General features: G+C 68.8%; 1 protein-coding gene across 1 annotated transcript; it reads left to right on the forward strand.

Annotated features, from left to right (window-relative positions):
- Positions 1-525: 525 nt before the first annotated feature.
- On the forward strand, positions 526-13,877 carry PALM (paralemmin). The gene is made up of 9 exons (XM_035569941.2): positions 526-613; positions 8,015-8,063; positions 8,861-8,941; positions 9,042-9,172; positions 10,032-10,155; positions 10,315-10,336; positions 10,499-10,558; positions 11,608-11,739; positions 13,161-13,877. Exons 1-9 carry the CDS (start codon positions 609-611, stop codon positions 13,727-13,729), a joined length of 1,173 nt encoding a protein of 390 aa, XP_035425834.1. The 5' UTR covers positions 526-608; the 3' UTR covers positions 13,730-13,877.
- The last annotated feature ends 2,787 nt before the right edge of the window (positions 13,878-16,664 follow it).

Below are 16,664 nucleotides of genomic sequence, written 5' to 3' on the forward strand. Positions count from 1 at the left end.
CGCCCCCGCAGTGGGCAGATTTCTTCACACCGCCGTGGTTTGAGCCTCGGCCCGGGCTTCCTGTGTCAGTTTGCCAGCGTTTACCCAACGCAACTGTCAGCGGGAAAGAGGGAGCCGAGGGGGGGCAGCCCGGGCCCTGCTGGGGGTCCCTGTTGGCACCCTCGGGGTTGTGCGGGGGTGCTGGGAGCGGGGCGTTTGGCCAGGACCGGGGGGCCCCTCCCGGGGGCGGCGGGGCTCAGCCCGGCGGGGGGGGGCTCGGGCAGGAGCCGGCAGCGCCCGCGACCCCCCGGTTCCGCCCAGCCGGGCCCGATTCGGGGCCCCGCACCCCGAAAGCGGCCGCGGGAGCGCCCGGGGGCGGCGGCGGCGGGCGGGGAGCGCCGCGCCCCGAGGCCGGGTGAGGGGCGGCGGCAGTGGCGGGCCGCGCCCGGCAGACGGAGCTGTGCGGGAGGCGGCGGCACCGGCGCGGCCCCGCCATCCCTGCGCATCCCGCAGCCCCGCCGGGGATGCCGCCGCCCGCCGGGCCCTGAGCGCCGGGACGCCGGCGGCCGCCGGCCCTGCTCCGCCGCGCCTCGCCCGGCCCCCCCCGACCCGCGGAGCCCGCCTGGAAGATGGAGTGAGTACCGGGGCCGGGCCGCCCCCCCGGCACCCCCGCACCGGGCCGCGGGTCCCCCGGTGCCGCGCACCGCAGTGCCGGGGCGGGGGCGGCCCCGCGGGGGCCGGGGCTCCGGACCCCCCCTCCCCGTTCCCCGGCGGGGTCGCGGTACCGAGGGCTCGGGGAGGAAACACCGGCGGCTCGCCTCCCCCCCCCGGTGCGGAGCTCCCGGACCCCAAAACCGGGGCTCGCACCCCCCCCCCGTCCCCCGACGCCGGGCGCCCGGTCCCAGGGGCTCGCGTCCCGGGACCGGGGGCTCGGGGCCCCCATCCTCGGGGCCCGCGTCCGCCCCGGTGCCGGGGGCTCGGCCCCCGCTGCTGCTCGGTGGGGGCCGCCCCCGGTGCCTGCCCCTCCCCGCCGCGGGGTGCCGGGGTGCGGCGGTGGGGGCCCCGGAGCTGGCGCGGGGGCCGCGGGGGGAGAGTCCCTGACGGCGGGGGGGTGGAGGGGCGACGGTTTGGGCGGTTCGGACCTGTTGTTGCTGCTGCGTGTGGCTGGGGGCGAGTGGGTGGCGGGGAGCCCGCGGCCCCCTCCCTGCGCACGCAGCCCCATCCCTCGGCGAGGGGCCTGGGGGGCAGCCCCGGGGGCTTCTCGCAGCCCGGCTCCTGCCGGGGGCGGCTCCGTGCGAGCCCGGGGATGCTCTCCCGGCCCCGACCCTCTTTGTGTGCCGCGGTGAGGCCCTGCCCCGCTCGGCTGGTGCCTGCGGGCTGGCTCCGGGCTGGGCACGGGGCTCCGCGGGCGGATGGGGAGAGGGGGGCACAGGTGGGGGCACCCTGCCCGTGCTGACTGTGCCCCTCGGGAGAGCGAGGGGCAGGCTGCTGCTCGACGCCAGGTACCAGCGAGGGCAGCCCCATCACACCCAGGCCTTCCCTTCCCTCCCCGTGGCTCCGGTCCCCCCACGGCATGGGGGGGGACCCCGGCATCTCCTGGGTTTGGCACCGGGGGCTTTGAGAGGCATCCATCCAGCCCAGCCTGGGGGCCTGCGCCTTGTGAGCGCCTCGCCCTGCACCGATTAATGGGCTGCCTGCTAATGAGGTGCTGGGTGCTCGACTGGTCCTGCTCGGCTGCCAGCTCCCCCCGGTTTGGGGGAGCCCTGCTGGGGATGCTGGAAGCGGTCGGGGTGATTGCTGCCTGCTGTTGGGGTCAGACTCCGGCTCGCTGAGGGCGGCGTGGGAGGCACCGGCAGGGGCCTGGGAGGGTTTCAGAGGCCTGGGTGCAATGTTTGGGATGGAAATGGGGAGGGGGTCAGCCCCCAGGCCTGGTGACAGCACAGGGCAGGGCAGCAGTTCCTGTCCCCAGGTCCCCCATGCCACATCTCCCAGCTCTGCTCCTCCCTCTGGAGCCCCTCCGACACCGGGGGCTGTGGGATAGACGCCACTGGCTGCCCCTGGGGGGACAAGGAGCCCTTTGGGAATGTGCCAGGGCTGTTGTCTGTGTGCTGGAAATACCAGATTGTTCCTTTTCTTGACTAAAATCCCCACGAGGGAAACGTGCCCTGGAGGTGAGAGGTGAGCATGGGGCTGAGCAGTGAAGCAGAACCCAAGTGTGCACGGCTTCTGTTTGGGCAGCTTCAGCGCAGCCCCTTCTGGGTGCTCAGGGTTTGGCTCTTCTGGAGACGGGTCTTGAGATTTTGGGCTGGAATAAATGTGCAAAAGTTATTGCTGGATGACATGCCGACACGTGTTTTCCCTGGGCAGCTGTGGGTGTGTGAGCAGACCTATAGCTCCAGCGCTCCTGCACTGGCTTCCACCGCGGGTCAGTTGTGCTCTGCTAAATTCAGACCCTCGTCGTTGGGATGGGGGCGTAGGAAAGCCCCGGGTCAGGAGAGGCCCATGGCAAAGCACTCCCTGGACCTAGGCCTGGCTCTGCGGCTGCTAATGTGTGCTGGGGAGCATGCTCTGGGCTTGGGTTGGCTCTTGCCTTTCCTTGGCATTGGCAGCAGCTGGAGGAGGGTGCTGGCCGCTGCGAGCTTCTGGTGCCAAGGGAGGTTTGGCTAAAAGCTTCCAGCTCTTATAGAGGCTCTGCTGGTCCCATAGGGGCTGCTTTTCTGTCCTCTGCTCCTGCTATTGATGCTGTTGAGTAGCTGGAGATTTTGCATCTCCACTTCTGGCTGCTCTGATAGCTCTTCCCTGCGCCTTGCTGTGCCTCCCCCAGGCTTCTGGCCTCCTCGGAAGCTGGGTGCTCTCTTGGTCCTGCCCTTCCCCATCGTCCCCAGCCCTGATCAGGAGCCGATAGCCTTGAGGAGGAGGAAGAGGAGGAGGAGGAGGAGGAGGAGGAGGAGGAGGGAGATTTCAGCCCTGGCGGTAACCTGGGGGCTCTCCCGCTGGGTGGGACTCAGGGTCCTGCTCTCCCCTCCATGTGCCTCTGTGGTGAAGCAAAACCCAGTCCACCGTGGTTCCCAAATGTCCTGGAGGAAGCCATAAAGCTCGGCCACAGACAGCCGCACAATGGCACCGCAGCCCCCGTGCCAGGAACCGGGGCTCGGAGCTCGGCCCGCAGCCGCTAGATGCGGCCCCGTGGCGCAGCCCTCAAGTGCGCCAGGCTGGGCAGGAACTGGAGCAAGAGCAGGTTTCCTTGGGAAACTGCTGCCGCTAGCTCTCCTGGTTCCTGGCCAGAAATAGCCACTTTCCCCTGCGCTGGGGGGGCAGCTCACGCCTTCCGCACCGCGCGGGGCTCGGCCAGATGGGCTTTGGCACTGGAAGTGGCTGCAGTGGAGCTGGGGTGGGCGGGCAGGGGGCTCTGCCTGGGGAAGCCTCTCCTGGGTCCCCTGCACTGGTGGGAGCCAAAGAACAAGGCTGGGACGTGGAAAGGACGTGCACAGGTCTGAGGGGTCAGGACAGGCCTGAGGGAGGGTGCAGAGCTCAGGACTGGAGGCAGAGGTGGTGACGGGGAGCCTGATCTTCGGAGTCTGTACTTACCACTCCACCCACTGGGAGGAGAGCGAGCCCCTCAGGCCCCAGACAGTCCCAGGGGATGAGGATGAGGCCTCCAGCAGCCCTGGAGCTCCCGTCGGGGAGGGGAGCCTGGGCTGGACCTGCTCCAGGCAGGTGCTTCCTAGTGCGGAGGCGCTGGATGTGGTGTGAGGACGGAGCTCCTCGCTGGGGGCTGCGGGTGCTGGCTTGGGGCTTGGTGTCCTGCTAGGGCTCTGCACATGAACCACATCCCCACTGGATGCATGGAGCCTCACGTGCCCTCATCTTCATAGCGTTGGTGTGGCAAAGCTGCGGTGCCTCGAAGGAGCGAGGACCAGGGACAACGTGACGCCGCCGGGGTGGCTGGAGCCGAGCGCCACGTCCCCGGGTGGTGCTGGAGCTGCTGGGCTGCCTGGGGGGAGGCAGGCTCTGCTCTCATTCATAAACCGTGTGGGTGTTTCCTAGTGGAGCCTTGCTCCTCTAACTGGAAGGGAGCTGGAAACCCAAGTGTTTGGAGGGCACTTGAACCATTGTTTGAAAGATCTGTAATTTTCCAATCAAACTCTCTCCTTGAGCCTCCGTTCATCAAATATTCATAGGATCCATTTTCTCCTGGCACTCCCAGCCCACGTCTCAGCCCCAGGAATCAATCAGGCAGCTCTGCTGCTCTAATGCGTCCTGCGTTTTCGGGAGCTGCCACCCCTCCTCCTGCCTCCCCTCCTCGGTCCCGTCCCCTCCCCAGGCAGCGGCTCCGGACGGGGCCGCGCAGCCCGCGGGCACCCGCAGGGCTCAGAGCAGCCCGGCTGCGCGCAGCGGAGGCCCAGCCTCTCCTCGCTGTCACGGGGAGCCTTGTCCCTTCCCGCCCCAGCCCGCTGGCCGATGATTTATTTGCCTTCGCTGTCGATGGCTGTTGGCCCTGGGCTGCTGCAGCCCCCTCCCCTCCACACCCTGCTACGGGTGAGGGTGTTCGAGGGCGGCCCCGCTGCCCACAGCAGTGCTTTGGGGGGCTCGCAGCTGCCCCACGGCAGCAGCACTCGGGGCCTGCTTTCCCCGGGGGTCTGGCTGTTGGTGTAAACCAGCACCGCTCCTGCATGTCTGCCTGTGCTGCCGCCGCTTGCACCCGTGCTGGGCCCCGCACCAGGGCCCGTCTCGCCAGGGCCTCTCCCTGCCCTCCGCTCTGGCTCGGAGCTGAGCGGGTGGGAACGGAGCGGAGGTCAGGGGAGCGGAGGAGCAGCTTGAAACGGCTCTTCGCACATTTGGATGAGCTAATGGGAAAAAACAGAGGAAGGCAAATAAACATTATTGTTTCATGTCAGGCGGGGAGGAGACAAAAGGTCACGGGCTTCCCTTGTGATGGTGGAAACAGCGGCATCAGCAGGGCTGGAAAGAGCTGGAGAGCCAGGCAGGGAGCGCGGTGCGTGCTCGGGGCGCGTGTGCTCACACGTGGGCGCGTGGCTCTGCCCGAGGACTGCTGCCGTAGCAGGGGGAGTTCCCCCGGTGCTGTCTGTGCCCCTGGTCCCAGCGACCTCATTTGTTGTGCCACGGCCACGAGGCGCATCAGAACCGGCTGGAGGAGCTGCCCCGGGATGGGCAGGGCTGGGACGTGCGCGCAGCGGGCACCGGGCGAAGCATGAACCTGTTTGCAGGAGCTCAAGAGACCGGGTGAAATGAGGCGCGGCGGAGGAAGGGGTCGCTTTGTTTTTTTTTCTGCCCTCGTGGTTCCCAAGTGGGGCGACAGCCCCTGGCTTGGTGCCGTTGGGATCCCCTTTCTGCCCCTCTGGGCACCCCAGCTGAGGCTGGAGCTTGGCGCTGCCGAGGCCTCCCGGGGAGCCTTGGAGGTGCTGAGTCCTTGGCCCGGCTGCGCCCTGGCCCCAGCCCTGCTGCTGGGCCCCCTCGGTCCCCGGGGCACAGCATCCTCCCTTCCGCGTTGCCATGGCGCTGTTGCCAGGGCGCTGTTGCCATGGCGATGTTGCCAGGGCGCCCGGGCTCGGCGCGGCCATCCCTCATCCCTCGTCCCTCGTCCCTCATCCCTCATCCCTGGGCTGCCGCCCCCCGGGGACAGCTGGGGCTGGGGAGCGGCTGCTCGGGGGGAGCCTGGGGTGACCACGGCCCTGGCCCACCCGGGGGCTCCACTCACCAGCCCCCAGCCCTGAGGGTCCTGTGGAGCGCGGTGACCCCCCCCGGGATGGGGCAGGGTAGGGGCTGGGGGGCTGGAGGGGGCTGGGGGACCAGGGGGGGTCCACCCTTCTGTCCCTATGCCCTGTCCCCATGGGCAGGGGCCCCGGGGCTCCAGGATCAGCCCCACCCTGCCCCTTCTCGGGGTCTGGAGGTGAGGGATGAGCGGCCGGAGCCTTGTGGCAGGGCTGGGGTGCACCCGGGGCTGGGGCCGGGGGGGCAGCAAGGGGGCGTCCAGCCTGTTCTGCGTCTTTCCCCGGGCCAGGAAGATTCCTGGCTTTCACCCCGGGAATGCAGAGGCTTCAGCAAATAATGGAAAATAAAGAGGATGGAGGAAAAGCAGAACAGAATGTTTCAGGAACACTGAAAAAGTTTGGATCTGTTGCACGGGGCAAGATCCAGGAAAGAAGCGGGCTTTGGTCCAAAGTCCTCCGAGGCTGGGGTGCTGAGAGCCGGGCCCGGAGGGTGCCTGTGGCCCCGGAGCAGGACGGCCCTGGCATGGGGCACCCCGGGGCTGCTGCGGGGCTGCCACCAGCCTGGTCCCACGGCTGGCGCAGGGGAGGGCGCGGGGGGCCCTCGGAGAGCCCGCGGGTGGGGGGCGGCCGCCAAGGGGTGTCTGCAGGGCGCAGGCGGTCCGGGGACTGCGGTGGGGTCAGGACAGCGGGGAGGGAGCGGGGCCGGCCCCTGGTGCCCTCCGCTACCTGCGGGACAGGGAGCAGCAGCGAAGGGAGCAGGGGTGAGAACGGGACCTGCAGACGCTCCGACTCCCTTTGGGGTTTGGGTATTTAATTTCCCAGCTCGGGCGCGGCGTGGGGACGGCAGGCGGGCTGCCAGCCCACTGACAAATGGAGGCTGCTGACAGCGGGGAGCGCATGCGTGCGTGTGCAGAGCAGTCACGGCATCACCTCAAACTGCACCAAAATAACCGCTCCGAAAGCGGCACCATCCCCGGTTTGTTTGTTTGGCCTTGATTTCATGCGCTGCCAGGATCCGGGTGCGGGGGAATCGTTGCCTTCGAGGAGGAGGAGGGCAGAGGCGGGGGGCTCCTCTCGCACCAGCGGGACATGGGGCCAGGCCCGGCCCCGGGGGGGTGCCGTGTGTGGGGAGCAGGTGAAGGTCACCGCGGGGCATCACGTTTTCCATGGCCCCTTCAGGAAATGTCCCCGTTGTTTTTCCGGGGCTTTCTGGAAAGCAGTGATGTTTTGCATGCCATGGAAATGTTTTGCTTGGGGTGGGGACAGGGGAAACAGCCTGAACACAGCACCGTCGGAGGGCGGTTGGGAGGGGATGAGCCGAGTGGCACTTGCAGGTCCCTGGTTGCTCTGGGAATGCTTCGGGGCCACCGCAGCCCCGCTCCGTCCCTCGCGGGCAGGACAGTCTGCGCTCGCTCTGAGCGCTGCAAGCCCTCGGGCCCAGCCTGGTGTGTGCAGGGACAGGACCTGTGGGAGGCGGTTGGTGTCCCACTGTCCCCCGAGCCTTGGCCACCCCAGCTCCAGTGCTCCCAGCCAGGGCAGGAACTCCTGGGAGCTGAGAAAATGGGTACGCACTTAGCCCGTTTCTCCCCGAGACTCACTCCCTTTGCTCCTGCCCCCTCTCGGGCTCCGCCGTCCCTTGCTCTGGCAAGCAAATGGCAATGATCCATTGCCTTACGCCACCGCCGAGCCTCCCACCCTAATTACTGCCGCAGCTCAGCGCTTCGTTAGCATCGGCTGGCACGCAGCCCACCTGCTCCCGGCGGCACCGCAGCCTCCCCAGGTCGCAGACGGGCCCCGGGCGGGCGTCTCCAGCCCGGCTGCGCCCGCACCTGGTGCTCTGCAGCACGTCAGGGCCGTGTGGCTGCGGCCGTGTGTCTGTGCACGTCCGTGTGTCTGTGTATGTTGGTGTGTCTGTGCTCGTTGGTGTGTCTGTGTCTGCACACGTGTGCCTGTGCGCACACACCAGAAAGGTCACTGATCAGGAAAGGTGTGGGCAGCCAAGGAAGGGGCTTGCAATGGGACGTGTGAGGCAGGTTTAACGGCACCTCCATAGGTGCTGCGTCCACCCGCGTGCCGCGGGGTCACTGCCACCTGCAAGGGGACAGACAGCGGGAACGGGTGCCTGGAGGAGACGTGCGGGGCGAGGAGTGCTCGGCTTCGGGGCGGCGAAGGGCAGGGGAGGCAGCAGCCAGCGGAAGGGAAGAGCTCGGCCTTTGTCTGTGCGCGGTGTCCGGCCCGCCGGCGGCACAATGTCCCCATTCAGCCAGCCGCGCGCTTCACGGCCGCTCTGTGCTCTCTTGCAGGGCTGTGGAGGCCAGCACCCTTCAGCAGGAGAGGCTGCAGGCCATCGCGGTGAGTCCCCTCGGGCGAGCAGGGGGCACCTGGCTGCTGGCCCCACGTCCTGGCCCCAACGAGGTGACCCCCCCCGGGACCCTCCGGGCTTGGTTCTGCACCTCTGAACCAGGGGCAGAGCTGGCGGCTGGGAGGGTTAATTAACGAAGTGGCACCTTGATGAGCCCCGAGGGAGAGGGAAACGAGTGAGGAGCCCCCCTTTGCCCTTCCCCAAGGGCTGGGGCTCGTGCAGGACCTGGCCCTGCGGGGTGCAGGCTCTGCCATCTCCCTGCCCCTGCCCCGCAGCAGCTCCCTGGCCCCTGGTGCCACCACCGGCTGCCAGCTCCCCGCTCCCCATCCCCATCGCTATCGGCCGATCTGCGCTGTACAAAGAGCAAATTGTTTGGGGCCAGAGGAGGAAAAAAAGCGAGTGACGCTTCCCGGGATTGGGACTGACTCTGCTAAAATAATCTGGACCGACCCCAGGATGTGCAGCGAGGTGGGGCCAGGGGAAGAGGCCGCACGGGGCTGGATTCCCCGGAGCTGGCCGGCTCTCGCTCAGCAGGGCCAGGCGAAAAGAGCCCGTGCTCTGCGCCCTCTGTGCCTCAGTTTCCCCCAGCACTGGGCTGGTGAGGTGCAGTCCCGGGGGGGGGGCTGGATGAGGGAGCAGGGCGGAGGCGAGGTGAGGGGCTCCAGCCGTGCAGACCCGAGCCCGGAGGCTGCCCCCCTCCGGGATGGAGGTGCCCCCCTGCCCACGGTGCCCGCTGCAGCCCCTGCCCCAGGCCGACCCCGGCTCTGCCGCTGTCCCGTCCCCGCAGGAGAAGCGGAAACGTCAGACGGAGATCGAGAACAAGAGGCGGCAGCTCGAGGATGACCGGCGGCAGCTGCAGCATCTCAAGGTGAGGACCCCCCTGGGGACCCCCCCCTCTGCTCCAGGGATGGGCCAGAACCCCCGGCCTTGGGGGCAGCAGGACCGTGACCCCCCGCTTTGCTCCCCAGTCCAAGGCTCTGCGGGAGAGGTGGCTGCTGGAGGGGGCCCCGTCCTCTGCCTCCGAGGAGGATGAGGCGATGAAGAAGCAAATGCAGGAGGATGAAGTGAAGACCAAGGAGCTGGAGGAAACCATCCAGAGGTAACGGGGCTGGGGGTGGTGGGGCAGGCTGGTGCCTGGGAGCCCTCAGGGTGCCGGGGACGTGCTCAGAGGATGCCTGAGCCCCCCAGGCACACAGGAGGCCAAGGGGCAGCTGGGTCCCCACGTCAGACACAACGGGTGCTGCCACCACGCTGCCACCGCGCTCAGGATGAGCGGGGCCGGCTCCCTGGGCACCCTTGGGTGGTCGCGGTGGCAGGAGGTGAGGGGGGGGCAGCCCCCTCCCAGCCCCCCTGTGCTGGGGCGTTGACGGCGTGGGAGGGGCAGGGACCCCCCGGCAGTGTCCCGGCAGCCCGGCAGGAATGCACCCAGTCCTTGGCTGCGCCCGTTAATTACCGGTTAATTACTGAGCATGGGAGCAGGGCCGGGCCAGGCGCGAAGGGGCCTTTGTTTCCGTGTAATGGCGTGGGGCATTCCTCCAGGCTGCAGAGGGAAAGGGCAGCTCGCGGGGAGACGGAATCAAAGGCTGGGAGCTGCGGCGCGGAGGTGCCCTCATTCACACGGGGGGACGTGGGGGAAATCGGGGGGGCTCCCCCGGCCCCGCCACCTCCGGGGGCCGCATGGGGCCTTCACCGGGCTGATGGCCGGGGCTCTCTTCTTCCTGGGGAATGTGATCGGGGTGAGCGCTTCTGGGAGCAAAATGTGGATGAGGTGGCGTCGCTCTGTGCCACCAACCGATGGCACTGACAGTGCGCACGGGCTGGGTTTAATCATCCCGTGGGGCCGGGGGGCAGCGCTGCGGGGCTGGCTCAGTGGCAGTCTGTCCGTCTGTCCCTGGGTATGTGTCGCTGCTCCGTGCTCCCTGGTCTGAGTGCAGCCCCCGGCCCGGTTCCTCCCCCAGGCTGGAGAAGGAGCTGGAGACGCTGGAGAACAGCAGCTCGGTGGCGTCCACCAAGGAGAACCTGGCCGAGGTGGCGGCGGTGCCAGCCAAGGAGAAGGCAGAGACCGTCCCCAACGCGCAGAAGGTGGGCATGGCCGACCGCCTGCGGGGCCGGGTGGACAGGGGGTGAGGGGGCAAGGGGCTGCGTTTTGGGGGGGGCTGTGCTTGGTGCCTCACCACCGGGGCCGGGTGCACGGGGCGGTGGGTCCCCTGCAGCTCCTAACCTCGCTCTTCTGTTTTGCAGAGTCCCCTGGGCACAGCCGTAGGTAGGTGACCCTGGACCCCACATCCCCCTTGCAGGGGGAGCCCGTCCAGGTGGCAGCGGGAGGCTCCGTCTGTCCCGGGGCCATCCCGTGGGCGTGTGTGGGGCACGTGGGTGGCTGGGGATCATCTTGGCTCAGGGCCTCGCTTCTCCTCTCCACCCCCAGCCAAGAAGGTCTCCAGCAGCCCCATGAAGGCAGTGGAAGGCACCGACATGATGAAGGCAGGTACGTGCCCACTTCCACGCGAGAAGCACTCCCTCCTGGTCGCTTCCCTCCTCCCGCCCCGCGGCATCTTGTGGCTCACCGCCCTCAATGCACAGCCCATCCTGCAGCCCTGCCACCAACGATCCCCGCCGCTCCATGAGTTTCCAAGCCTAGGGCATAAAATATCGGTTCTTTGCCATCGGAGGGTTCGTGTTCAGTGGAATCCCGCGGCTGGTTTGCTGTTCAGGGCCCCCATGCCCTCCCCTCCCTACTCCATGTCTCTGCTCCAGTTTCATCCTTTGCCTCCTGCTCTGTTTGCGGCTTCTCGGTGCGAGGGAGAGGAGAGATGCGGGGCCGGGGCTGGGGCTGCCTGACTGCGGGAGCTTGCACAGACGCTGGGAGCAGGCAGGGGCTGCGGGGCTGCAGCAGCCGGCACCGAGCCGCCCGTGCTGGGACAGGGCTGGAGCTCCTGGAGAGGTTTGCTCTGGTCTGGGGACGCTCAGACCGGGCTGAGGCACTGGGAAGAACCCAGCTCTGTGCCCATGGAGCCAAGCGCCGCCGGGCCGAGGTGACCCCGGTGCCCGCAGGGACCAGCCGGGGAGATGAAGGACCGATGCTGAGGATCACCCATCCCACGAAGCACAGGGGCTGCCCTGCCGCCTCGGCCTGCACCAGCGCCCTCAGCGCCGCGTCCCATGAATGTGATCCTGGCCCCAAGCCCAGGCCCCTGCGGTTGGCCCCACTCGCTGGCCGGACAGACGGACGCGGCGGGCGCTGGCCCTGCTGCCTCCTGGGGCCAGCCCAGCAGCCGCGGAGGTAAGGGGATGCCGGCAGCACCAGGACGGTGAGAGCCCCGTGGGTCCCGTAGGAGGGCAGTGCCCGGGATGTCGCACCTGCCTCTGCCTTCACTCCTCCTCGCTGCAGCCTGCTGCCTTGCTAACGCCGCTGAGCACCGCTGAGCACCGCTGAGCACCGCGCCGTGCCGCTGCGCCTGCCCGCTGCTGGCTGCTGAGCACGGGCTGGGGAGGGCCGGGGCCGCCGTAACGCTCACTGTGCTCTTTGTGTCCCAGCCATGTACTCAGTGGAGATCACAGTGGAGAAGGACAGAGTTACTGGGGAGACCAAGGTCCTGTCCAGCACCACCCTTCTCCCCCAGAACCATTGTCTGCAAGGGGTCAAAGTGTACGAGGATGAGCTAAAAGGTACGGCCCCGTCCCGCACCGCTGGCAGGCGTCAGGAGCAAAGGGCAGGGGACGAGGGACCAGCTGCCTGAGCATCCCATGGGCACCAGGGTGAGGAAGAGCCGGGGCAGCTCCTGCTGCCTTCACCGGCTCCACAGGGGAACTAGCTCAGGGCAAGCCCTCGACAGCCCGTCCTGTGCCCCAGCCAGCCCGGCGTGGGAGCCATCCCAGCACCGTGGTGTGGACGGTCCTGAGGGGCCAGCCCGGGTTTGCACGTCAAGTCCCTGTGCCGATGGGGAGCACGGAAGAGGATCTGCTGCATCCAGAGCCCCAGGAGCACATCTCACCAGCGAGGCGATGGCACTGGCATCATGTCGGTCTGGTGTCATGGGCACCTCCCATCCAGGGACAGGATGGGGCTGAGCAGCTGGGCTGCTGGGGATCCCTGCGACCCTGCGCAGTGGAGCTGCGCAGGCTGGCAGCACAGAGCCCGTCCCCTGGGTGCAGGGAAGAAGCAGTTTTAGGGACCAGTGCCTGCTTTTGGGGCCACCCAGGAACCTGCTTTGATGGTGCTGGTGGCACCGAGGGACAGCTGTGTCAGCAGCGAGGACTGACCACGGAGCTGCGGAATACGACCGGGAGCTGCGGTGGCTGAGCAGACCCTGGGCTCCATGGGCTGACCGCAGCTGGCCCTGCTCCACCACGTCCTACCTGTGGAGGGAGGGACTGTCACCGCCACCTCCGTCACTTCCACCACCTCTATCAGTCACCTGCCTCAGCACAGCGGGACCCTGCACTGCCCGGGGGCCCAGGACCCCCCGTTCCCAAGGAGGTGCCGAGGAGCCCCCTCGGCAGTGAGCAGCCCAGGTCACTCCCGGCCGAGCCAGCCCTGCCTGGCCCGGTCATTATCTGTTATCGCTCGTCTGACTGCGTTCCGTGGCTGTTGCACTGATCATCACATGATGCTCCAAGTCAAGTGGAAAATGCGATGCGCTGGGTGCATCCCTCACTGCCGAGCACAGCTCCGCCTGCCCTGCAGCGCTGCGAGTGCTCATGCGCTGCGCACCAGCAGCAGAAGACCCCGTCCCTCCATGGGCACGGGGCCACCAGGCACTGTGGGCACCGGGGCGCAGTGGGACGGGGTGCTCAGCTCGGGGCTGGCAGGCGGCAGCGGGGACCTGCTGCAAAGCATCGCCTCGGCCCGGGGCCTGGGTTCAGAGGTGCCAAGGGCTGGGAGCGGCTCCTCGGGTGGTGCCGTTGGTGCAGCCACTCCACTCGCTGCATGGAGCAGGGGCTGGGAGGGCTGGGGGCCGCCAGGAGGTGAGCCTGGCCTGGGGGCAAGGGGGTGGCACGGGGGAGCTGGGCTGCACGAGCGGGGCTCGTCCTGGTGCAGTCTGAGCCCCCTCCCCGCCACCCCTCACCTCCTCCTCTTGTCCCCGCAGTGGTGCACGCGGTGAGCGCCGAGGCTGGGGCCCTGCAGAACGGGGCCCACCCGCTCAGCTCCTCGGAGGTCGACGAGCTCCTTCACAAGGCAGATGAGGTGACCCTGAGCGAGGCCAAGGCGGGCGAGGAGGCGCCCGGCAGCGCCCCGTCCAGCCAGAAGCCGACGCCGCGCAGGGAGATCACGGGGCTGCAGGCGAAGCCGCGGGAAAACTCCACGGCGCTGCTGCCGGGCGAGGGCGCGGAGCCGAGCCGGGAGCAGCCGGTCACCATGATCTTCATGGGCTACCAGAACGTGGAAGACGAGAACGAGACCAAGAAGGTGCTGGGGCTGGAGGGCACCATCAAGGCTGAGCTGGTGGTGATCGAGGACGCCGAGAGCAAGCCGGAGCCGGCGTGCAAGGACCACGCACCGCCCAACGGCACGGCGCTGGAGCCTGCGGCCGCCCTGCCGCAGGGGGAGGAGGCCCCGGGCGGGCAGAAGCTGGGCACCAACGCCACGGAAGCCAAGGAGGCCGAGCAGGACATGGACGCGAAGAAGCAGCGCTGCAAATGCTGCACGGTGATGTGAGCCCCGCGGCCGGCGAGAGCAGGCTGCCCCCGCCGAGCCCCTCCGCCCCCGCTCCCCAGGCCCGCGGCCCCGCAGGACACAGGGTTATTTACTGGCCAGACACAGCCCCCTTTTTTCTTAAGAACTGGGGAAATCCAACGCGGTGTTTGTAAAGCCTACCAAAGGCGGCAGCACGCCGAGGCCGTGGCATCGCTCGCCCCATCTGTCCAACGCCCGCTCCGTGCAACACCCCCAGTGCTGCGTGTGATATTTATTAGAGACCCCCCCCCCCATGCCCCACGTTTCGCCTGCCCCTCCCCACGGCCCTGCCTCACCCCGGCACAGACACCGGGAGCATTTCCCTCCTTCCTCCAGCAATTTCCCACCCGCCGTTGGAAGACGTTCGCCGGCCGGGCCAGGGGACAGAGACAAGTCCAGCAGCTGGCAGGACCCGTGGTCACCCAGCCCGCGGCAGGCACGGCGCAAAGCCCCCCGCCAGCCCTTCCCCTGCACCTCCAGCGCCGTCTCTCCAGCACATCCCCGGCCCGGCTCCATCCCGGGGGCTTGGCCATCGTTGGCTCCGTGATGCTGGGCTCGGCCGGGCTGTCGGTGCGGTGCCGGGAGTGCGCAGGGTGCCGTGGACCAGGCGCAGCTCCCACGGGGCGGGCGCAGGCTGGGTCCAGGCAGGGAGCCTGGCTGCACTCTCCTGGACTCTCTCCGTGTGGGAGCTCCTCACCCTGCTGCTCGTGGTGACGGCAGCCACCGGCCAGGTACCGACGCCACCACTGCTGCTGCGGGGCCGTTCCAACACCTCAGCTGCCCTGCCGGTGTCACTGGGCTCCAGCACCCGAGGGGAGGTGAGCGGGGCCGCGTCTGGGTGCCCACTGCCCACCCGGGGGGGCGGCGATGGCTGGGGGCAGCCCATGAGGGCAGCGAGCAGAGGGGGAGCAGGGGGTCCCAGCCCACAGGGATGGGATCGGGGCTTGGACCTGCCTGTGACACCCCGCAGCAGCGGGAGGGTGGCCCAGCGCCCCCCAACCCTGCCCTGGGGTGGCCCCCGCGCCCTCACCACATCCTCCTGGCCCCAGGCAGCTGCAGCCGGAGCTGTCCTGGCCGTGGCAGCTTTGCAGAGCCAGTTTGTGGGTGACCAGTGTCAGGTCCCCAGCCCAGTTCACCCCAGGTGCTGGGACTGGGGCCTGCTGGGGGGACTGGTGTCCTGCGCAGGGTGTCCCTGGGACGCTGTCTCCATGCCCTGGTGGTGAAGGTCGGGGCCGTAGCCCCGTGCCAGGACCGCCAGCAGCCTCCCTGCTCCCCTGCCCCACGCCCCAGCCCATTGGCGGGGATTTCACCACCAGCATTAGCGTTTCCTCCCCACCGAGACCTTCTGGGGCAGCAGGGGGGGCTCCACCATGGCCAGCCGGGCACCCCTGGGTGCTGAGCCTGGCCCAAACCCTGGGAGCTGCTGGCAAAGCAGCCAGCGCGGGCAGGGCTCCTGCTAGGAGCCCCCGTCCCCCCCCAGCCCGGTCCCCGAGGTCCTGGTCCGAGTGGGTCCTTGCTGCAGCACAAAGCCGGGTGCGCCGGGGGCCCTGCTGCGACGTCCCAGCTGCCGCCCCAGTGCCACCGAGGCTGTGGTTTTACCCCGACTGTGTCTGCGGGGCAGGGAGCAGGGGCCAGAGGCTGTGGGGGGATGTGGGGGCTGGCAGTGCTGCAGTGTGGGGTCTCCTGGGGGGGGGGCCTGTCCCTGAGCCCCAGCCGTGCGCCAAAAGCCTCTGGGGGGGGCAGAGCCCCATCGGGGCAAGGGGAGAGCCTCTCCTGCCACCGGCAGTGACACGGCCAGGAGACCCCCAGTCCTAGGGCGTGTGTGACGTGGGGTGCTGGGGCTGGATGCTGGGGGGCATCTGCCCCATTAATCCCTGGGGTTCAGGGCCGGGTCCCCCACGGGGTTTCATGTCACCTCCTGCCACCCCCTCCCCGGGTGCTGATCCCAAACTAGGCCCCCTGCCACCCTCGGCACCCCCAGCCCCCCGGTTGCCTTTGGACCCAGCATTGGCCCCTGGCAGAGGCAGGATCAGGATCAGGCCCCCGTGGGGCTGGGGCTGTCAGGGGGCAGCAGCAGCGAGGAGCCCGGCCGTGCCCCAGCCCCATCCCGGCGAGCCCCGCGCCGTCCCCCCACCTGGCTCAGCTGAAGTGCACTTCCCGCGCCCCCCCGTGCTTTTTACTTGTGACGAAGCCGTTTGAAGTTCCCCCCCCTCCCCGGCCCCCCTGTTGTTTGTAAGACACCCGAACTGAGCAAATAAACTGTGTGAATAACCAGCCTGGCGCCTCTGCCTCTGCCTGGGGACCACCTCGGCCGGGGCACCGCTCGCCTGCGCTCAGCACCCTGACGTGGGCGCTGGGCACGGGGTGGGAAGGGGCCGGGAGTGGGGTGCTGGGGAGGGGACGGTGGCCAGAGGTTGGGTCCATCCCCACCGAGCACCATGGGGTAGAGGCCTGGTGCACCAGCGGGGTCTGGAGCGGGGTCTGGCCCCGTCTCCCCAGGCACCCCGAGCTGCTCCCCAGCCACGCTGCCTCGGCTCCATCTCCTCTTGCCCCTGCCCAGAGGCTTCCCGTCAGCCTCTCCCCTCCACCCATTTCACGAGTGCAAGGGTCACGGGCAGGGGCATTCGTGTTGCCACTGCTGGTAGCAGCCCTCCTTGGCTTGGCAGCGTTCCCGTGCTGTGCTGGCAGCGGGGCTGTGCCAGTGCCCCCGGGTCCCCAGCTCCTCCCCACGCCAGCACCGAGTGCCCTATTTCCCCCGGAGCACCGGGGCTGAGTCTGTGTGGGGCGGAGGCAGAGGTGCTGGCTGGCTGGGCTCCAGCGCCACCAGGTCTCCCTGCAGGATAAATCCCCTTGCTTCCTCCCCTCCTGCCAGCGGGGTGCTGGCGGCGCACGGTCAGGGTGACAGCCAGCTGGGTGC

Source organism: Cygnus atratus, unplaced genomic scaffold (assembly GCF_013377495.2).
Source record: "Cygnus atratus isolate AKBS03 ecotype Queensland, Australia unplaced genomic scaffold, CAtr_DNAZoo_HiC_assembly HiC_scaffold_193, whole genome shotgun sequence".
Taxonomy (NCBI): domain Eukaryota; kingdom Metazoa; phylum Chordata; class Aves; order Anseriformes; family Anatidae; genus Cygnus; species Cygnus atratus.